The sequence below is a fragment of the Hypanus sabinus genome, chromosome 17 (assembly GCF_030144855.1).
Source record: "Hypanus sabinus isolate sHypSab1 chromosome 17, sHypSab1.hap1, whole genome shotgun sequence".
Taxonomy (NCBI): Eukaryota; Metazoa; Chordata; class Chondrichthyes; order Myliobatiformes; family Dasyatidae; genus Hypanus; species Hypanus sabinus.
The window spans coordinates 35,617,538-35,641,913 of record NC_082722.1 but is presented as its reverse complement, the minus strand read 5'-3'; the positions used below and the strand labels follow the sequence as shown (position 1 = coordinate 35,641,913).

The 24,376-nt window shown below is 37.9% G+C and overlaps 1 protein-coding gene across 3 annotated transcripts in view; it reads right to left on the bottom strand.

The window, feature by feature from the left end:
• Positions 1-11,400: 11,400 nt before the first annotated feature.
• rpgrip1l (RPGRIP1 like) overlaps positions 11,401-24,376 on the bottom strand; it is a 190,493-nt gene continuing 177,517 nt past the window's right edge. For all 3 annotated transcript variants that reach the window (XM_059992825.1, XM_059992827.1, XM_059992826.1), the window contains one exon: positions 11,401-11,815. In XM_059992825.1, coding sequence (XP_059848808.1) covers positions 11,718-11,815 — 98 coding nt within the window. In that variant the 3' untranslated portion in view covers positions 11,401-11,717. The remainder of the gene's footprint in view (positions 11,816-24,376) is intronic.

Below are 24,376 nucleotides of genomic sequence, written 5' to 3'. Positions count from 1 at the left end.
GATAAACAAGCTTATTGGCGCCATGTTCCCAATGAGGTAGGGGAATATATCACACAAATAGCTGTAAACAGATATGATTACTTTGTGATTACGAAATAATGTCTGCATAGTGAGCAACAATGGGAACTGAATTTCTGGGGGGTTTCAATATTTGGGAAAGATTTTCCGAAAGGAAAAAGGAAGTAGGGCAGTGAAGTTAGTAAAAGAGAAAAGCAATACAATATTAAGGAAGGTTATTAGCAGCTCTGTGAATTTGCTATAGAAACTGCATAGTTGTAGCTAAGAAACATGGAGGGGCAGAAAACATTGATGGGGGTTTTATATAGACTCCTAAACAAAAAATAGGGAGATAGAGAATTGTATTAAAGGTGAAATTAGAAACACATGCATTGAGTGTACAACTGTAATTATGGATGCCTTTAATCTACATATGGTTTAGCCAAACAAAATTCACAAAACTCTATCCAGAAGGAATTCTTGTAATGCATTTGCAATGACATTTGAAGCGAGGTGTTGAGGAATCATCTAGAGGACAGGCCATTGTAGACTAGGTGTTGTGTAAGGGGATAGAAAATTAACAATAACATGATCAAATTCTCCATTAAGATGAGAGAAATGATCTTAAAATTAAGTTGCTGAAGCTTAGTAAATCATGATGGTATATGGTGCAAGTTGGCTATGATAGACTGAGAAACATTACTTAAAGAGTGGATATGCAATGTTTAGCATTTAAAGAGTGCCTGGATGAATTATGTACATTGTCAATTCCTTTCTGGGAATAAGCTAAAACAGGAAAGGTGGGCTTAATCATGACTTCCAAACAAAACAGAATAATATTAAATCCAAGAAAAAGGAATACTATTAGATCCAATTGAGAGACATATAAAATGGTCAGAAAATGCAGCAAACATGGAGCAGCTTTGAACTTAGCAAAGGAGGACTAAAAGATTTATTAAAAAGGGAGAAACAGACCTAGGAGTAAGTTTGGAGAGTAGATGTTGGAATCTTACAGTCAGAATAAGGGATAATTATAAAGATGCATAACAAATACCAGATCCATGAAACACACATTTTGGTTCTGTCTTCATAAAGCAGACTATTAGCAACTTACCAAAAATAATGGGTAAAATAGAGCCTATTGAGGGAAGAAACTAAAGGTAATTATTTTTAGTAGGATACTGATAGGAATTTGATGGGATTAAAAGCTCATAAATCCCCAGGGCCTGATAAACTAAATTTCACTTAAGTAAATACCTCAAAATGGTTGCATTGCTGGTCAGTTTTGAAAGTTCCATTAGGCTCTGAAGAAGTCCAGTGGATTGAAGGATAGCTAATGTAACTCCACTATTAAAAGAAATGGAGTAGATGGAAAGCAGAGGATCCATTAAAAACATAATAGAAATAAAAGACAGAAAAAATTGGAAAACTTCAGCAGGTCAGGAAACATCTGTGAAAACAGAAAGATTTAAATTTCAGATTGAAGACTCATTGTCACAGCTGAGTGCAATCCTTTCCAAAAGCAAGGGAGAACAAAAACAGGAAAGTCTTGTTACAGTTTTGCAGGGCTTTGGTGAAATATCACCTGGGGTATTTAGTACAGTTTTGTTCTCCTCATTTAAGGAGGGATGTATTAGCATTAGAATATGAATAGTCAAGGTTCACTAGGTTGATTCCTAGAATGAGAGGGCTATGAGGAAACATATTCTCTTGAGTACAGAGAAATGAAAGATGACCTAATTAAAATATGTAAGGTTTTAAAGGGGCCTGAACAAGGCAGATGTTGTGAGGAAGCTTGGAGCCATTGTCTCAGGATAAGAGATCGTCCATTTACATCTGATATGAAAAAGAATTCAACCTTTCAGTGTGCTGTGAATCTTTAAACTACTTTACACAAAGAGAGGAGTGAATGTTGAGTCATTAAATTTATTCATTGCTGAGATCAATAGATATACCTTATTGAATAGCAGAGTGGATTCAAGGAGGGATTTGACTCACTGCTTCTACTATTTCTACATTTATGTATTAAAATATTCTACATACTCATTGGATAGGTGAAGCCATTGGAGTGGTTAGATATTAACCTTTAGGGAGCTGACTTCAAATCTAGTCCAGATTGAAGGAATAAAGGAATGCTTGATGTAGACTCCAGTTGACTGGAATGACCCAGAATTTTCAATCCACTTCTGAAAATCCTTCCTAAAGGAGCACAGAAGTTTTTAAACTTTAAAATTGCATAAGTGTCATGAAAATGGATATACATTGAAGGAGATATTCTTAAGGGAATAAAAATAGTACACTGCGAAAGAGCTAGATGCAAACCAGTTTTCTTTACTATCACTGTCTTTATCTCAAGTGCTCCATTACAGAGAGAATGGACAATTTGCCACTAGCATAAGGGATTTCTTCTTCAACCCTTGAGCTTTGATGTACATTAGATAAAGCCCAGATGAAGGTAGGTGTGTTGCAAGACACAAAGACACTTATGATGTAACAACTTTCTTCTTAATAGCGTCACTGGAAGGTGAACAAATCTCTGTACAACCAAGTCAATTCAGACTGTCAAACCTTGCAACCCTTTCACTGGGATTAAAGGATTCATCAGCTTGAGCTTGTAAACTACCTCAGCAAATTAATTTTCAATCCTTGGTGAAAATATTGAGCAGCTTCTGCATTTAAAAACCCAAAAGCATGAAGACTATTGATTTATTAATAGCTGTCCCTTTAAATTCTATTAATCACTTCCCTGTCAAGTGACTAATTCCTTTGTGAGCATTGAAAGGAACGTTTTCAAGATTTTATAGGTGTCAATAGAAGTCATGAAGTACAGTTGGTATAGTTGATATCACATTAAAAGCTTGCTCTGCTGCAGAAATCTCCATTTCACTTCAATGAAACATCTAATCAGAATGATAAATGGTCATGATGAGTGAACAAAAAGCAAAACAATATGCCCATTAATTCAATACAGTATGCCCATAAATAAAAACATTTTATTCTTTTTTGTTTTCCTTTCTATACTTCTCCTTTCCAACTAAAAGGCATTATCTCTGATAAACTATATGGTTCCATAAATTCCAGATTAATTAGCTCTTTACATTTTATCCAAGGAGGACCACAATAGCTTTATAACTGTAGTGGTGATGAGGCATTTCTGTTGTACATCAACATCCACACAGGTGGAATTCAACTGAGCTTCTGGATAGTGATCCAGAGTGGCAAATCAGTCATTGAGGGCTGTTACTTTTATTGTCACCCTAACGGGTTCAGCTAAATCTGTTCAGATCTCTTCAAACTAGGGGCTATTTGGGTCAATATAATTTAGCCACATAAACTGTAGGATAAATTTCAGTTGGGTTTGATGTTCCTTATTACATTTTATAGTTTGGATAGTTTGGTCTCCTTACATAAAGAGGATAGACTTACCAATAAAGGATGTACAGTGAAGATTATGCAGGCTGGTTCCAGAGAAGGTAGGTTTGTAGATGAGGAGTGATTGAGTGGACCAAGACTATTTTCTTTAGTGTTTAGAAGAATAAGAGGAGATCTAGTCAAAATTTACAGTCTTAAATAAGCCTTATCAGACTAGATACCCAGAAGGTGTTTCAGCTGAGTGTGGAATCTAAAATAGGAGGTTGTTTAGGATTGAACAGAAGTGCCCAGATCTTTGCCCAGAGGATGAATCTTTGTAGGTCACTACTCCACAAGTTCAGCCAAAGTGTTCATTCAAAACAGACCAATTGATTTCACACCTTAAAGGCATCAAGGGATATTGGGAGAGTACTGAAAATGGTCTTTAACTAGAAGATTGTTCATGATCTTGATTGATGCTGGAGTGAGCTCTCAGGGCAATATGGCTTACCCTCTTATTTCTTACATTTTTATTTTAAAATAAATAATATTAATCATTTACCAGGTCAATGGGAGCACAGATAAAGTATATAACTATGGTTCCTTCTAGATTTTTACTCCATCATAATAAAAAAACTTGAAAACACAGAATCTAAAGCCCAACATTCATTTCTTCCAAGCCTGATTTTTACCACATCAATGGAAACACCTCGACTGCACACAGGTTTACATATAGCTAGGACATCTTAACTAATTGTGTGACTTCTAAAACCAGTTGGCTGCACCAATGATGATTTGGTGTCATATTAAAAGGAGTGAATATTTATGGAATTTACTATTTTGTTTTATATTTGTAATTAATTTAAATCACTTTGTAGAGATCTGTTTTCACTTTGACATGAAAGGATCTTTTTCTGTTTATCAGATTTGAAAAAAGCCAAATTAAATCCATTGTGATTCAATGTTGTAAAATAATAAAACATGAAAACTTCGGGGTGGGGGGGTTGAATACTTTTTATAGGCACTATGTGTTGGTTGATTAAGCATTCTTGTTTGCTTAAATAATTCATTATGGGTTATATGTATAAATATGTGAATTGAATATGTCACCATGCTACACGTGATAAGTAAACATGGCTAGGATTGGTTCTCAGGTTGACCTTCTAAATTGCAGAAAGGCCCAATTTTAATGGCATCAGAAAGGATCTGGCTGGTGTAGATTGTATTTTGGCAAAGTGATGCTTGGTGAATGGGAGACATCAAAAAACAAAATTTTGAGAGTACCAAATTTGTATGTTCTAGTCAGAATAAAAGGCAAGGCTAACAGGTTTAGGGACTTCGAGATTGTTAAAGGATATTGAGGCCCTGGTTAAGAAGAAGGAGGTGCATCGCAGGCATAAGCAACAGAGAACAAATAAACTTTGTTCACACAAAGTTCCTTGACGTAACAATTTAACCTGGACCCACAAAACCTCATCACTAGTCAAGAAGGCGCAGCAGTGTCTACACTTCCTGAAGAGATTGAGGTGTACAAGGCTCCTCACTTCCATTCTAACAACTTCCTGCAGGAGCGTCATCAGGAGTGTCTTGTCTGGCTGCATCATTGTGTGGTACCACAGCCAAAAGGCATTGAACCTCAAGATCCTACAGAGGTCTTACAAACTAGCTTGAGGTGCATTGGGGTCTCTCTCTCCTTATTTGTGATATTTATAGGCTGTGAGACTAATGAATACCCTGTCATTACTAGGACAGAGAGCTGCTCACTGTTTAACTGTGCTGCACCTTCTACTTGATTTGAATTATATTTTATTATTTATTGTATCATGTTTGCTAAATATGTTCACAGAAAAGGAATCACAGGATTGTATGTGGTGACATGTAAGTACTCTGATAATATATTTTATTTTGAACTTTGATTTTTGTTTATCTGCTGTGTGTAATATACGTTGTGTTGGTGCACTGTGGTCTGGAGGAACATTGTTTTGTTTGGTTGTATATATGTACAATTAGATGACAATAAACATGATCTTGAACTTGAAATGAAGCATTTGAGGTGTTTAAGAACACCTTAGAAACCAGCAGGACTAAAAGAAGACATAAGGTTTCCCTAGCATACAAAGTGAAAGAAAATCCCAAAAGCTTCTGCAGATATATTAAGAGCAAAATGACAGCAAGGGACAAAATTGGTCCACTTAAGGATCAACATAGACATCTGTGTGGGCCCGAAAGAGATGGGGGAAATCTTAAATTGATAGTTTGTTCAGTGTTTACTCAGAAGATGGACACAAAGTCTATAGAACTGAGGAAAATAGTAGTGAGGTCATGGACTGTATTTGGATTACAGAAGAGGAGGTGCTTGTTGTCCTGCAACAATTTGGGGTGGACAAGTCCTCAGGGCCTGACAAGGTGTCACCTTGTGGGAGGGTAGTTCAGAAACTGTCGGGGCCTGGGCAGAGGTAATTAAAACATGCTTAGCCTCGGGTGAGGAACCAGAGGACTGGAGGGTACAGCCAATGCTTCATAAAACAATAAATTGGATCAGCAACTTTGTGGATGACACCAAGATTTGCGGTGTAGTGGACAGCAAGGAAGGTTATCAAAGATTGCAGTGGGATTTGGGCCAGCTTGAAAAATGGCAAATGGAATTTAATGCAAAACTGAGGTTTTGCACTTTGGGAGGATAAACCAGGGTAGGACTTACACAGTGAATGGTAGGGGACAGAGGAGTATGGTAGAGCAAAGGGATCTAAGAATAGATAGGGTCATAAAAGAGAGCTTTCAGCACATTGGTCTTCATAAATCAGAATACTGAATACTGATGCTATGCTTAAGTTATATAAGATGCTGGTGAGGCCAAATTTGGAGTATTGCGTGCAGTCCTGGTCACTTACCTACAGGAAAGATGTCAATAAGATTGAAAGAGTACAGAGAACACTTACAAGGATATAGCCAGGACTTGAGGTCCTGTTTTATAGGGAAGGGTTGAATAAGTTAGGACTTTATTCCCTGGAGTGTAGGAAAATGAAGGGAGATTTCATAGATGTACAGTATACAAAACCATGAGGGGTGTAGACAGGTAAGTGCAAGGAGGCTTTTTCTCTTGTGGTTGGGTGAGACTAGAATTAGAGCTCATAGATTGGGGGTGAAAGGTGAAATATTTAATGGGAACCTGAAGGGGAACAATTTCTCTCAGAGGGTGGTACAAGCAGCCAATGGAAGTGGTGGATGTGGTTTTGATTGCAACTTTTATGAGTAGTTTGTTGACGAACATGGATGGGAGGTTAATGAAGAGCTATAGTCCAGGTGTGGGTCATTGGAACTCGGTAGAATAACTGCTTGGCATCGACTAGTTGTCCATAACCATTAGTTGTTGTTTCATGTGTAAATTACTAACTCAACTTGATCATTATAAGGCCTTTTATTTTGTTGGAAATAAATTTCCTTTCAGCAGACATATTAAAGTATCCAATTCCGGTGAAATTTAACACTTAAGTGATCTTGACCAAGATCATTAATTACAACCTTGTAAACCTTTTATTAACTTTCTGAACCATTGTGACCGATTCTGTGTACATAGTGCTGGAACAAACCATTGCAACACATCTGAGCTTTGGGGTGGTCCTTCCCAGAATTTATTCCTAAATATATGATACACCACATTCAAGCTGTCTCATGTGAGCTGCACCAGCTGTATTGCTCCTTTTGGCTTTCATGCTCCAGTATAGCTAATTATGTGCTAATTGGTGCACTATAATATGACAGTTCATTCTGTGTGCCTGTTCTATGATTCCATGCGATAAGCAGTGCAAACTATTGAGTGAAGCACAAAGGTTACATGCAACAGGAAATTCTGGTTCTCAGCTAACTGGCCAGAGAATTATAACTATTTTTGATAGCATTACTCAGTTAAAGAGAAGTCCGACGATAATGATAAATGCCTTTTAATCAGAATTACAATTAGAGTGTTGATTTTCTTTCTTGTGACTGACATCCTTTGCATACTTAAAAATACTGTTGGAGACTATTGCTGATTTTCTTACAAAATAGAACATAGAATAGTACAGCACAGGAACAGGCCCTTCTGCCTATAATGAAATTACCCCCTCTCATCTCAAATGCATGCCCTCTGATATTAGACATTTGGAAAAAGACATTATCTGTCTATTCTATCTATGCCTAAATAATTCCTAAAAATTATAATTAAGACATTTCTTTCTGCTTTGTAATTAATGAGCCTTTTATTTTTGAGATCTAGAGGCATAAACATATGCTTACCAATTCCTTTAATTCTTGTTGTTTGCTTTCAAAGGAATATTACTTGTCTTTCACCATTTATTCCATGAGGAAATAATTTACTGTGCAACAGGGAGGCCAATTTAACCGAGCTGCTTACTTCTGTTCCAAATCCACAAGAATTTCAATTTGATAATTGTTTGTGTATTTGCATTCTGTTCTGTGTTATCATAGTGATTCATACAAACATAATCAGTCAAACTAATGTTCACTGGTAGCAATATAGAGCACCTTTTTTTTCCACTGCTGACACAATTGTTTTATGAAGCATTGGCTGTATCGTTTTACAAAGCTGCTAAATGTTTCCTTACCTCTGGAACCAGTGTGCATGCAAGTATGCAGCTAACATTTTCAGTATGGTGAATATATATTGCTCTTGGATTTAATTTTGTAGAGTTAACATTATAAAGCTGTTTTCACCTTAATCCCCAATTCCTTTATGAATCAAAATGTATGCTTGCTCAGCATAGATTCCACAGCAAAGCTGCCTTACCTCATGGGTTAAATTAAAAATAGTATGCATTAGGGTTTTATTTAATTTTCTTCTCTTTATTTGGAATTTTTTCTTTGCAAATGATATATTGTTGTAAAGGTATTTTACAAGAATGCAAAGGTACCAAGTACTTATTTGAGGACTCAGAGTTTTAGACTAATCTTTAATTTGCATTAGAATGTACCTGTCCTTAATACCTTTGCATAAAAAGACTAAACATATAATGAGTACAAGTAATGGCCAAGAAAGAACAGATAACTAGATGAAAAAGGATCTAGTGCTTTCCCAGCGTATATGTTGACTAACCTCTTCTCGGGCTTCTTCGGGTACAGGTATCGATGGGACCAGACATGTCCAGGCATCTTTCCTGATGAAGATGGCAGAGCTTGCCTTAGAAATTTCAGTTAAAATTGACACCTGTACCTGGTTGGAAGCCCCAGAGGAGTTTAATCATAGATACCTGCAGAGTTAGAGAAATAGCGATAATACATCAGGAAAGGGGATCCAAATTTGAATTGAAAATTGGAAAGGGGATACAAATCAGAAAGGGGAACTAGGGTGGGAGAGATTGAATAGATTCTTAATTCTCACTTCTTTAAACTGTCTACTTAGATTTAATTGAATTCCATTCATGTAAAATGAATGAGGATGGGATTGGACTTGGAAAGGCTTGCAAAATTGACCAGCTAGCCACATTTTACACGATGTACAGACACTATACAGAGGGGTCAGGGAGCAATCTATTTTTCAAAAAAAAGGTAAAAACAGGGAGAAAAAAAATACACAAAATTGCTCATCAGATTGTGGATTGGATTTTTAACCATTTTGCTAAAGCAATTTGATTTTGAAGCTTAATGATAAATTGTCTATTTGGTTACCATGAAACTACTGTCTGAAGCACAGACCATTTCTCACTGTTAATAACAGTGAGATCCGTGAATCACAAGTTTATCCTCAAAGCCTGAAATGACCTTTCATGGCTTTGTAAAGAATAGCATGCAGAGAACTAATATTTTTGTTGGCACAATGGATTAATAGTCAACATTACACAGATAAGAAGTTTTGAAAGCATACTTGATTAATCCATTTTGGGAAATTGAACAATTCCTTTGGGGTAGTTTTCAAATGATTTGCAATAATTTAACAGTAAAACTTTGCTAACAAAATTCCCTAGCACTGACAATATTCTATATATTTAAGTATTTAATTTAGACATACAGAGCAGCCCTTCGAACCACAATGCCTCACAACTCTGACTTAACCCTAACCTAATCACTGGACAATTTACAAAGACCAATTAACCTTCTCAGTACATCTTTGGACTGTGCGAGGAAACCAGAAGACACCAAGAAAACCCACAGGGAGGATGTACAGACTCCTTACAGAGGATGCCGGGATTGAACTCTGAAGGTTAACATCGCACTAACCGCTACATGACAGTACTGCACCTTTCACAAAACAAGTGGGCTCAAAAAATGTCACTGGAGTTTTTTCAAATGGATCTTGATACCAAAGAGACAAGTGATCAAAATAATGGGTATATGGTCCAAAATTTAATTCAGGATCAAGTATGACATCATGATCTAATGGTCTAATTCAGTTAGACAAGGACACAAGAGAAAAGTATGGTATTGATGGCCAAGGGAAATATTTTGTCATGGGAAATTCTCAAATACTTTGGAGAAAATTAAGAGCTTTAGTCAATTTGCTATGTCTCTAAATAATTTCATCCTAAAACATAATTTTCAGAAATTCTCTGATTTAATTTTAAAATGTAAAATCATAACCCTACAGTAAAAACTTTTTGAAAATGCTGCCTTCCATTGAGTACTTTATATGTTATATATATTGAACAAAATTGTTATTTGTAAGTTGAATTCATGAATTTTACAGAAAGATTATTTTCCACTATGTCTTCTTAAAGGCAGTTTGCCTCTTTGAACGTTCTCTTCTTCAGTTGGATAAAAGGACAAGAAGACCCACAGCGAACAGAGGCAAGTCTTCTCTCAGTTCCGAAAGTGTGCTTTCTTCAAAGTGACAACGAACTTCATGGTGTGATTTTTCTCTTCTATGGAATGTTGGCACATGCACAATAATGCCCCACAATTGAGTGTTATAAAATTATAAATAGCTGCTTAATGTGTACCGAATTGTAAGCTTACTAAATTTATGAGGTTAAATTATTTATAAAATGCATCCATGCATTACTGGTGAAGTCTTACCATGCTGTATTAGACTACTGAAGTAACAGACAAAAGACAACTGAATCATGATCATTGTAAAGATTACAGATAGCTGTGGTCAGAGGCTAATTCAATGGCGTCACTTTGTACATCAACAACTTAATACTGCATAGGCTTTAAACCAAAGGATCACAAAGATAATATCCATTATTGGGGGTCATTAAATCAGAAGGTTCAAACTGTATGCTTTTACATGTTATATCTACTTTAGTATTTAACTGTAATGAATTGTTTCATAATCGATTCCATCTTCTTTCCATTAGCAGACTTCAATGTTCTTAAATCTGTGGAGAGAACTCATTTTCCAGAGTTTTAATCATTGAAAAAGTGAATGCCTAATTTGTAAAATTAAATGAGTCATGTTCATTGAGGCAAAAATTCGATGTATCATGCCAAATTAGGTTTATTTTAATTAATCACATCACTCTTTTTCTATTTAAACATGCCTATAAGGAAGTACACACTGCAAATAAAAGGATGTCTCACAGGCACTTAAGAAACCACGTTGTCCAAATTGCAAACAAAACTGCCTCTAGCAATTGCCTTCAAAAACTCACTTTTAATGCACATTTTTTTCTCTTTAATTAATATCTATATTAAGTATTTTTACATTATTTTTAACTTTCCCCAGTTTATAGGATATTCAATGCAGAGACTAATTATTGCAATTTATTTGAATTTAATAGCCTTTGATCTGCTATCACTATCCACATACAAGTATGATGTTTTAAACATTTTAAAAATTGTTCCGCATATGAGACGTCTATAGGTGCCTACAATTACTATCAATATTTAATTTATAGAATTTGCATGCATCAAAGGAAAGCAGAACTGAGATTTAATGTGCATAAAACAGTCATTAGCATTTTAAAGAGGCAGATTAACACATTAATCCAGGCTTTGCTGTGCAATTTTTATACTCCACCACTATTAAAAACTTCACAGCGTGATACTCTTAATGAAGCTAATCATAAGGTTTTATTTTCTTACTTAAGTGATAATGGCAATATAAAAACTTACAAGTGGTGTTCTAAGTATACTTTATTTAAAAATTATGCATTTTACATATGTAAAAAAGTTCAAAAATGCAAATGATGCAGATCATTCAATCACTCTGTTATTAATTATTAATAAAACCCTGTGCAAGGGTGAGTATTTAATGGTGTTAAATAAAAAGGTAGAAAACAAATGAATTCAAATGAATGCAGAACTAGAAAAACAAAAAAAGGAAATACAGAAATTAAATAACTTTGATACATCCTACCATGCAGAAAAATAGAAGTGAACTCATTGTTATCTGTATTACTAGCATGAGATTACATGTGGTTCTTCAGTTGTCTTTATTTGTTCTCTTCATTTACTGAGCGCAATGCCTCCAATGCTTCCACTGTCACTTTCAATTTACCAGTCACTAATGTGCTGTCCTGGGGATCGACAACTGCAAAGAGATCAGAATATCATGTCCTATATATTTATTGCAGACTGCAATGGGAACCACACAATTTAGTATATTTGTTTAAATCTAAGCCAATTTTAAACAATTTGAAACAAGACATTCACTTTCCCATTAAAAGTGCAAACTTAATAGCTAACTTCACATTTCATTGTGGTTTTGGTTCTCTATTATACTGAGGATGACAGGGAATCTGAGAGATCTTGCATTCTGTCAATATGAAGCAATCAGGTCAGAGTTAGCAAAACCAAATTAAAGATGCAGATGTCCCTCCCCTCCAAACAATGTTTCTTAACTCTAACATTGGGTAGAGGATCTTTTTCCACAAGAATGATATTTCTACTCATTTCAAGCCATCAGAATAGTTTCGGAAAAGGGCCAATCTACACATTAAATAGAATTGTAGCTTTAGTTATGGCCAGGTACCAGTAGTGAGATTCTAGAAGCAACTGAAAAAAGACATATGTAAATACAGTGCTTTTTAAGCTACAAGTTATGGAAACATAACAGCAAATTTACTCAGAGCAAGATTTTAAAGATTCACAAATAACAATTGAATTAATTGATTAGGTAGCAACACTTTGGAGAGGAATAAACAGTCAACATTTTGGGCTGAAACCCTTTATTAGAACTGGAAAATAAGTTGGAAGCAGTCAGAATAAGAAGATGCTCCATATATGCTGTCTGATCTGCTGAGTTCCTTCAGCATTTTGTGTGCATTGTTCTGGATTTCCAGTATCTACAAAACCTCTTGGGTTACTGATTAGGTGAATCATTTTAGATGCTGGTTGAGAAACAGGGTAAGACTGCACAACCCAGTACTGTAGCACATAACTAGATAAATGGCTAATCAACCAAGATGTCTGAAAATTATGATATTCTGGAAATTCAACGAGATGCTTTGAGTGGTGAGTTGCACTTGCATAGATCAGCCATTCTCCACGTCAGACATCTGTACAAAGGCACCATTCTTCATACAGTGCAAGGAGGCAATCCATGATCAAAGTACAACTGACTAACGTATTGTACAAGATATTGGTGAGGCCACACTTGGGAGTATAGTGTATAGACTCAGCCTCCTTGTTGTAGGAAAGGTATCATTAAGTTATGTGGATTTTCTGGTGTAGTCTGTTTTGTCATATGCTTTTGTGATATCATTCTGGAGGAATGTTGTTTCATTTTTTAACTGCATTGCATTTGTGGTTTCTAAATGACAATAAACAATCTGAATCTGAAGTTGGAAAGAGTGCAAAGGAGATTTATGAATATTGTCAGGATTCAAATACAGGTTATTTAAATACACCAAAAAGAGCAGTGGTTCCAATACTTACTGTTGGAAAGCATCACAGTTTACCACATTCAGATTCAAAAATAGTGATTCACCATTGATGTCTGCATTTTGGCCCAATCAATTTTGTATTCACTTTGCAACTGACACTTTAATGACAGAATTTTGTAAATTCATCTGATATGACATATTTTAATCAAAGGAATACGTTGAAAATCCATATTCGCAACATCAGCTGCAATATTCTCATCAATGCATTCTTATTTCATCAAAACTCAATCAAACTAGTCAAATAAGATTTGTTTTTACTGCATTTAGGACTTTCATTCATAAGCTCATATTTTTCCAAATGTCAATTCATTCTATACTAGATTTTCTTTACTAAACATTTCCCCACAACACACACTAATTTAACCCTCTCCCCTTCTTAAAGAAACGAGTTGGCAGTATAATTTACTTCATCTCATTCTTTTAATAATGTTCTGAAGAGTAACACCTTGCATTATTCTGATCGCACCTAGACCTCAGATCACATGTTTGCAGGTAAATATTCGGTGGTAAATAACAACTTAGGGCAAGACCAATTTCTCAATTGCATTTAACATTGCACTTAATTTTCACTTGCTCTGTTTCCTTTTCCAACTAGCAAGATCCACTCTGTTTGCATGTGCTGGGGAGGTGTAGTGGGGTGATGGTCCTGAGCCTACACATATACACTAATTGCCAGGCTTCAAGAAGAAGTTGCAAACTTTGACTCTCAGGTGAGTGGGGTATGAATTGGATGTTTTTTTTTAGCCTGAGCTTGTCAGGAGAACCCAGAAAAGGCAATAAACATAGGCAAACTGTGCTGAGAATAACATTTTAAAGTCTTGTAAAAGAGTTTGCCAGCATTGGCGCATTGGTTAGCACTTCCAAATCTTGGAAGAATGCATGCTTACACCCTGCTCTACAGAGCTGAACACAGAAAACTTAAGGGTGATGCTCCAGTCCATTACTAAGGAATTGCTACATTGCCAGTGACACCAATTTTTGAATGAGAAGTTAAATTTGGAGTCCTTTGTTCACTAGTGCGGATGTAAAAGATACCATTAAGTTATTTTGCAGAAGAGCTTTATCTATTGATCTGGCCTACAACCCACCCCCCACTTAAGAATCAAAATGAAAAGTATATTATTATTTAATTTATTGCTATTTAAGGGATGTTGTATGAAAGTTCATGCCCATCTTTTCCTACAACAATGGGTTCAAAAGTACTCAATGGCCTCCAAAGCACTTGACATTTGAAAAAAGGACGGGCTACTGTTCTTCAATCTCTTAACAGAAGCAGGAATACCTAGGAGGACAATGGTGCCTAATGACAACTCCTTTGTTAGCATCTTCGGAAACGGCTCTATATCTTTAATATCTTTTTCCTCATTTTCAGGGTTCTTTGGAAGACCTTGACCTGGAGTTACACGCTGATATTGGTTCTTTGCAGGAACGGGACCTGCTTTCGGGGTCTCACAGCTGGCCATTTTTCGATATGCCAAGGGTGCAGCTTAGAAGACTAGCACACCTTCAGGGTGCCTTATTTTCGTGGCTCAGGAGGCGGGTGAAGTTGAGGTTAGTGCCACTGCCTAATGTGTTATGGGAGACAGAAGATCGAAAGCAGTGAGCTAGCTGCTGGTTGTCCGCCCAGAGTCCCAAGTTCTTTAGGCATAGAGCTCAGAAAAAGTGATGCAACAGACTTTTAACACCATAAATTGGCAAGTTGCTTTGTTACGTCTCCATGCTTTCCCTCTCATAGTGAAATGGGGGCACCTCTTTTTCCCTTATTAGGGGGAGAGAGAGAGAGTCTGTGGTATGTCGAATTACTGGGTGAATGAGTAGTCTTTGGGGCACTGCAAGTCTGTGTCTTAATTGATGCTTTGCAACACACTTGAATGTTTGGTGGGGGTTGCTGATGCTTTTTTGCTGGTGGGGGTTTGTTTGCTGCTGCTTATGCATGGGAGGGGGAAGCTGGGGAAGGCTTCAGAGTTCCAATATTTAACTGTCATTCATCCTTTGAGGCACATCTCTGTTTTTGTGGATGTTTGCAAAGAACAAGAATTTCAGGATGTATATTATGTACATTTCTCTGACATTAAATGTATCTATTGAACTCAAATATTGTAAGCATACTTTTCCATGTAGTCTACAAAACTAAAGCATAATAACAAATTGGTACAGAAAAGCCAAACTTGAAAAAAATCAGAATAGGGAATCACTGCTTCCACCATCATGAGGTCACAAAGGACAAGTGCAATATATCAACCATTTTCCAACATAGAAACAAAGAATGCTGTGCCAAACATGTACTTATTTCAGAAATTACTAGGGTTACCCATAGCCCTCTATTTTTCTAAGCTCTAAGAGTCTCTTAAAAGATCCTATTGTATCCGCCTCCACCACGGTCACCGGAAGCCCATTCCACACACTCACCACTGTCTTCATAAAAACTTACCCCTGACATCTCCTCAGTACCTACTTCCAAGCACATTAAAACTGTGCCCTCTCGTGTTAGCCATTTCAGCCCCGGCAAAAAGCCTCTGACTATCCACACAATCAATGCCTCTCATCATCTTTATACACCTCCATCAGGTCACCTCTCATCCTCTGTTGCTCCAAAGAGAAAAGGCCAAAGTTCACCCAACCTATTCTCATAAGGCATGCTCCCCAATCCAGGCAACATCCTTGTAAATTTCCTCTGCACCCTTTCTGTAGTTTTCACATCCTTCCTGTAGTGAACTGAGGACAGTACTCCAATTGTGGTCTGAACAGGGTCCTGTACAGCTGTAACATAACCTCTCGGCTTTTAAACTCAATCCCATGGTTGATGAAGGCCAATGCACTGTATACCTTAACCACACAGCCAACCTGTGCAGCTGCTTTGAGAGTCCTATGGACTCGGACCCCAAGATTCCTCTGAAAGAATCTTACCATTAATACTTTATTCTGTCTTCAAGTTTGACCTACCAAAATGAACCACCTCACACTTATCTGCCACTTCTCAGTCCAGGTTTGCATCCTATCGATGTCTCACTGTAACCTCTGACAGCCTGCCACACTATCCACAACACCCCTAATCTTTGTGTCATCAGCAAATTTACTAACCCATCCCTCCACTTGCTCATCCAGGTTATTTATAAAAGCATGAAGAGAAGGGGAGTCAGAACAGATCCCTGAAGCACACCACTGGTTGTTGACCTCCGTACAGTCTACAACCACTCTTTGCCTTTTGTGGTAAGCCAGTTCTGGATCCACAAAACAAGGTCCCGTTGGATCCCATGCCTTCTTGCTTTCTCAACATGCCTTGCATAGGGTACTTTATCAAATGTCTTGCTGAAATCTATATACACTACATCTACTGCTCTACCTTCATCAATGTGTTTAGTTACATCCTCAAAAAACTCAATCAGGCTCGTAAGGCATGACTTGCCTTTGACAAAGCCATCCTGGCTATTCCTAATTATATTATGCCTCTCCAAATGTTCATAAATCCTGCTCCTCAGGATTTTCTCCCTCAAATTACCAACCACTGAAGTAAGACTCACTGGGCTATAATTTCCTGGGCTATCTCTACTTCCTTTCTTGAATAAAGGAACAAAATCTGCAATCCTCAAGTCCTATGGAATCTCTCCCGTCCCCATTGATGAAGCAAAGATCATTGCCAGAGGCTCAGCAATCTCCTCCCTCGCCTCCCACAGCATCCTGTGGTATATCTCATCCAGTCCCAGTGACTTATCCAACTTGATGCTTTCCAAAAGCTCCAGCACATCCTGTTTCTTAATGTCTTAATGCGCAAGCTTTTCAGTCCACTGTAAGTCATCCCTACAATCGCCAAGGTCCTTTTCCATAGTGAATACTGAAGCAAAGTACTCATTAAGTACCTCAACTACCTCCTCCGATTCCATACACACTTTTCCACTCTCACACTTGAGTGTTCCTATTCCCTGAAGTCTTATCCTCTTGCTCTTCATATACTTGTAGAATGCCTTGCGGTTTTCCTTAATCCTGCCCACCAAGGCCTTCTCATGATCCCTTCTGGCTCTCCTAATTTCATTCTTAAGCTCCTTTCTGCTAGCCTTATAATCTTCTAGATTCATATCATTACTTAGTTTTTTGAACTTTTTGTAAGCTTTTCTTTTTTTCTTGACTAGATTTACAACAGCCTTTGTACACAATGGATCTTGTACCCTACCATCCTTCCCTGTCTCATTGGAACGTACCTATGTAGAACATCACTCAAATATCCCCTGAACATTTGCCACATTTCTGCCATACATTTCCCTGAGAACATCTGCTCCCAATTTATACTTCCAAATTCCTGCTTTATATTTCCCCTTACTCCAATTAAACGTTTTCCTAACTTGTCTGCTCCTATTCTTCTCCAATGCTATGGTAAAGAATTGTGATCACTATCTCCAAAATGCTCTCCCACTGAGAGACCTGACACCTGTTACGTATCCCGTAACTGGATAACTCACCAGCAAAGATAGAGAGGTCCGTTGGAGTCTGATGGCACTATTTTCAAATGTTTTATTCAAAAGGGGAGCACAAAAAGCAGGGTTAATACAAACATTCAAATCGTATATGGCAGTACAACTCAATCTAAAACGCGGGTATAGCAATAATCATCATTATGAAATAATCTCGACTGTTGTCTAGGGGATAATATCTTGTCCATTGGAAATATAAAAGTCACTCAGAAGTCTGCAGACTTTTGCCCTCCGGCTGGGTTTCACATGTTTTAGAGGGGTCGGTGAAAACGAAAAAAGAACTTGCCCAGGTCTTTACGCAGCCACTCCGTTAAATCAGGGGAGCGTTGTTTTCCCCTTTATCAGTGCGATGTCTTTCTCGGTATCATTAGTCACCCACTCCCTAGGACAAAGGAGTTAGGAGCGCACGTGGCGTTGCATGGCTTCCAGCTCTCTCGGGAGCGTTGAGCGATCGAGTTCTTCGGGAGCGTCTCTCTATCTGGGGTACCACCTCCTGTAGCCCCCTTTTATCTTTACCTGCCGAGTTGTGGTTGTCCATCAAAGTAGGGTGATGCAATCTCCACCCCCACACTGCTCGAGGGGTATTCATGCCCATGATAGTTGTCACGTAGCCGGGACATACACGTGACACAGGTGCCCCTACGAACAATGGTCAAAACCGTTGCATTGTCTCTCGTTTCCGAGTCCCGAATTAATAGCGATCTTGTGATTCTCCGGAAGGAGGGGGCTGCTCCCGCTCCTTCGGCCCCTCAGAGCTGTGGTACCTTCATAACACACCTGACCAGGTTCAATTCCCAATACCAGAACAAGTACAGCCTCTCCTCTTGCAGGTTTATTTACATACTGTATCAGGAAACCTTCCTGAACATACCTAACAAATTCCACCTCATCAAAAACCCTTGCTCTAAGGAGATGCCAATCAATATTGGGGAAATTAATATCTCCCATCACGACAACCCTGTTATCGTTAGCTGCACATCACTTTAATGGGAGCCAAAGTTCTTGCAAATGTGTGAACAACATATCAATAAGTCAAAATAGTTATTTTAATGCAGGTTTTGCTCTTCTTTTGCTCCTATATCTTTTTCAAAAGTAAAAATAAAAATCACCATTTTCTTTATACCTTTCTCATAAAAATGCATGCACACGGAAATCTGTACATACGGTATTGTGCAAAAGTCTTAGGCACATAGAAAATATTCTGTAAAGGGAAGATGCTTTTAAAATGATGAAATGAAAAGAGTCTATTGAAAAATTCACTATAAAGGACAATAAACAGTAAAAAAATAAATCAACTCAATTTTCAGTGTGACCACCTTTTGTCTTTAAAACTCCATCAAATCATTTAAGCACACTGTCATAGAGTTTTATAAGAAAATCAGCTAGTATGTTGTTAAGAGGGTTGCGTGACATAGGCAGTATGGCTGTGGTTTCATATTTTTCCACTTTTTCATGGTACTGAGCTCTGAGGTATGATCAGTGCCTTTGAGATGGTCTTGTATTCTCCCCAGATTTATGCTTCTCTATTATCATTTTCCTGATTTATCTTGAATTTCTACTTCTTGGTTTGGTCTGTTGAAAATCTACCATACTGTTGGACCTTACAGAGAGAGGGGGTATTTATTCTTAACAATTCATTGAAAACAGGTGATCCTCCAATTTTCTACATCAACAAACTGGATGAGCTAGTAAGGTAATATACAGTATTGCACCAGAGGAAAATTAGTGCAGTAATTAGAAAAGAGGATGAATACTTTTTCAACCTCATAATTTCTCAAAAACACCTACTAACTACTTTATTAATCACACTTTTTCTCAAAAACGATCACTGTAGTCAATAGCCTGTAACATCCCTTCTGTGTTGAGCTTTTGAATCGCCTGTACAACCTGCCACTTCTGTGGTGTGAACTGAAGTTTCGAAGGTGCAGGGGATTGTGGTGGTGTGTTGTATACATGCTGAATCAAGGTGGCAGGGCCCTGGCTGAAGTGTGGGGAACTAGCCAATGTTTGGCTGCCGGAGCAGACTTAGAGGCAATTTGAAACGGCAGAACTGAGGTGAGGCGCCAGTGCCTGGGCCCAAGATTGAGCAACGACTGCTGCTTAGCTGAGCCAGATTGAAAAGTCAGGGTGTCGGGGCTGGAGGTGAGGGATGGCCCAGTGTTCAGCTTGCTGCTCTGCGAGGTTTACTCATTTTTGTGCTGAATTCAGGCTGTGGCCTGCAACTAATGGGCTCCTGGATCGGCTGTGACTGGCTTAGTGGCTGTGGATTCACTTTTGTAAACTTCTGAATATTATTTGCTTACTTTTATTGTTTGCATGATTCTTTATTTTGCATATTGGATGTTTGACAGTCTTTTTCTAATGGGTTCTATTGGGTTTCTTTGTTTTGTGGTTGCCTGTAAGGAGATGAATTTCAAGGATGTACAGTATATAGTGTACACACTTTGACAATCAATGTGCTTTGAACTTTTTGAACTTCAAGGTTTTGGAATTTTTCTTTTGATTTGATACACAATGCTTTATAGATTAGTTCAAAAATCCAGGTTTGATATATTAAATTTAGAAAAGGAGACAGTAATATGTGAAAATAGTTGTGGGGGCTGAATACTTTTTCAAGGCACTGTAGATAGAAAGACATTGCATTAATTGTCTAGATGTATTATGAATTTAAAAAAAATATACATGCCAAAGAGTTAGTTCTTCTGTGGAATACTGAACTGAATGAATAGTTTTAAAACATTTCATGGTTAACATGAGAGTATACTGGAATTTAGTTGTATTTCTAATTTTTATCTTTAGGTTAAATCCTTGAGAACTTTACTAAATAATCACCTTGCACAAATCTCAATGGTTTTACAAAGGCTTTGTCATATGTAAAATCCTGATTAATTTTCAACTTCCAGAAAGTGGACAGAACTGATTTCATTAGGCGGTCTTTATTGCATCATTCATGATGTGATATAAAAAAAAATCATCATTGGCTGTTAACTCATTTCAGAGAACAACATCTTCGATGATTTATGTCAAAAAGCTATAAAATGTTATGGTTTGCTGAGATCACAAAGATAGAACTACTGACTTTCACTGTGCTTACTGCATTGATTGATTGATGGATAAAGCATGTCAATGTAAGTGTCAGTTTCACAAGAGTACAATAAAACAGAAATGGGGGAGACTCCCTAAATACATTATTTGTAGCAAAATTATAACAAATACAGGTGTCCCCCATTTTACCGAAGTTCACTTAACGCTAATTCGCTTTTATGAAAGACCTACATTAATACCTGTTCTTGCTTTTACGCGAAAAGGCGCCCACTTTAAACTTGTGTTTACCCCGAGGAAGACTACTATGACCGTGAAGCCTTGTGTGGGCACGTGTGTGCACATGCATGTACGTGCCGATTTTTTTCTACGAATCAGTTTTGGCTAAATCTTCCCGATTCTGGTAAGTGAAACTACACTGTACATACATTATTTCTACTTTAGGCTGTGTATTAATCATATCATTCCTGCTTTTACTATATATTAGTGTTATTTTAGGTTTTATGTGCTATTTGGTATGATTTGGTAGGATAATTTTTTGGGTTTGGGAACGCTCAAAAAATTTTCCCATATAAGTTAATGGTAATTGCTTCTTTGCTTTACGCCATTTCAGCTTACGAAAGGTTTCATAGGAATGCTCTACTTTCGGATAGCGGGGGAAACCTGTATATAAAAAGACATGTTTACTTTTACTGAAGAACATAAATCAGAAATATCTATTTCCATTGTCAATATATTTTTGCTGGTAATGTCTTTGCCCTTGGAAGCCACAAATTTTTTACCATTAGCATTATAAGTGTAGGTCTTTTGTGGCACTTGAACACATCGTGTTAAACGTAAGCCTGCTGGAAAGGACTTTCATTAGTACTGACTTTTCATGGCTGTTGTTCCCACCAGGGGAATGGTACTGGTGTGTTACATGTAGAATCTCTGCATGGACAGCATGATACAAAGCTATGATGTAATTTCCCTGACAAATGTGTAGCTCACAAGAGTAAATCATACTTGCTGTGGTCCCGAATTCTAAAGGGAAAGGAAAAGGAGTCCACCATTCGCGGACAGGAGTTCGGGTCTCATCATTGGTGAGTCCTGGGTCGATACCAAAGATCGAAGCCCAAAGGTCGATCAGATCAAAGCCTGAAAGCTCGATTGGAAGTTTGGATTGAAGCCTGAAGGTTGATTAGAAGTCAGGAAGTTGAGGCTCAGTAGCTGGAACCTAGGTCTGCTAATCTCTGCAAGTCCATTGGGGAAGTCGGCGCCCAGTGTCTGCAAATCCACAGGTCTGCAGAAGGCTAAAGAAGACAGTCTGTATGGGATTGGAGAATTTAGGTGTGTGGTAGGTGGGAGAAGGTCGGAAGGGGCTTGTTTCGCTGTTGTTGCTTTATTGCTTGCTATGCCAAGTTTTGCTGTGTTTTGTGTCCTTCTCCTGTTTTGGCATCAGATTGGGTGATGATACTTGTGGGCTGCCCCCCAACCCCCAGCAATTCTTTGGGTGTGTTGGTTGTTAAAGTAATAACACATTTCACTGTATGTACATGTGATAAATAAATCTAAATCTAAATCCAAGATTGAGGTGTTCACACCAAATAAATCCCATATAATTCTTAAGTTCAAGTCATGTGACAGGTTCCTCAGTATTATACTTGGATCAATCTACCATAGGATTGGAGACCTATTCACATCTGAATGGGGATTCTCACTTGCAAGATATGAGTTTTTAAAATTTACTTTGGTTTAATGATTTTAGTTACTTTTAATTGATTTGAGCATTAAATTATTTTAATTTACTACTTAACAACTATAATTCCAGCAATTTAAGGCATCTTAAAACATTTGTTAAATTCCTTGACAGGTTTAACATTAAGCAAAGCACTGCCTCTGCCGTAAGGTTGTGTTTTATCAGAAGTGCAAGGGGCAGTTCAGGAATGGGATCTGAGACTCACCCACTCCTAACACCTTGCAGGATACAGAGACCCTTTGGGATTCCATGAGGATGTTCATTTATTTATTTAGCATGGAGTAGGCCCTAGCACCACCCCAGCAGCCCCCGACAACCCTAATCGTGGGATAATTTACAATGACCAAAAACCTTAACCCATATGTTTTTGGACAGAGAAAGGAAACTGCAGAAAACCCAGGCATTCCACGTGAAGAACATACAAAGACTCTTGACAGAGAATGCTGGGACTGAACTCTGAACTCAGACACCCCGACCTGTAATAATGTTGCATTAACTGCTATGCTAGCTGGTGCCCATACTGAGCTGTGATTCCAAAAAAGCTTACGTGTTTTAATGAGTTATCAAAGTAAAGTTCCATGCAGTTGGGTAACTATGTTTTATTTTGGTAGATGTGCCATAATAAATTTAGGTTGCTAGTGCGGTTGGACATCAAGATAATTAGAGAAGGAGGAATAAATCAAATAATAACCAGCTCCGGTCTACCAAACCATGGATGTGGCAGAGAGGTAAGTTGTAGTTTGATTCAAGTAGCACTTATAGCACAGGTAGAATGCAGTGAAGAGACATGAACAGCACGATTCATTTGCTACTCAGGAGGCATCAATACTGAATTTACAGAGCATTAATGAAAGTAGGAATGCAAAAAGAACTGATGGGAATAACAAATGTGAAAAAGGTTCAAAAGCTGAAAGATCTAGCAAATACAGAAAAAAGTTGCAGGAGGAACTCAGCAGGTTAGGGAGCATTTATAGAGGGAAATAAACAGTTTATGTTTTTAGCTGAGAACCTTCATCAGGACTGGAAAGGAAGAAAGGCAGAAGCCAGAATAAAATAGTAGGGGTTGAGGGAGGGGGGAAGAGGACAGAACCCCATCTAGCAGGTGATTGATCAATCCAGAAGAGAGGGGGAAGGGGTGAACAAGGGAATAATGTTACAAGTTGGGAGCTGGTAGGTGGAAGGGACATGGGGCTAAAGAAGAAACCTAATAGGGAGGACATAGATCATGGAATAAAGGAATCAAGTGGGAAATCAGAGGGAGGAAGATGTAGGTAATGGGCAGGTCATGAGGGTGGGGGAGGTGGAAAGAACAGGCAAAGAGGCCAGAGGGGTAAGGAAAAGCAAATGGGGTGGGGGGAGCAGCCAGATAACAGAGGGGAGTGGTTATTGAAAGTTAGAGAACTTCCACCTGATTGGATACTAATAAGACGAAGAGGAGATGTTGCTTCTCCAGTCTGTGACTGGCCTCAATTTGGCAATAGACAATGCTGTGAACAGACACATCAGTGTCGGAAAGGGAACTGGAATGAAAGCTTCTATTGTTTTGTACCTTGGTATGTGAGATGGGTATCAGATATCAGTGAAATATGACAGAGTTGGACTTTAGAGAGATTTTGTAGCTATCTTGCAACATTTAGCACAGAACAGTGTTGATAAAGCAGGAAGTATGCCACAGGACTTAGCCAGATAATGGCAAAGATGTGGCAGATGGAATAGAGCGTAGGGAACTGTATGGTACTGAACTGTGGTGGAAGGAATAAAGGGGCCTAGAATATTGTCTAAGTGGGGAGCAAATGACAAAATCAGAGGTGCAAAGGGACCCAGGAGACTTCTGCGTGATTCTCTAAAGATTAAAAGGGAGGTTGAGTTGGTAGTAAGGAAGGCAAATGCAAATTCAGCAAATGTAAAAAATGCAAATGCCTCATTTCGAGAGGACTAGAATATAAATGCAAGGATGTAAT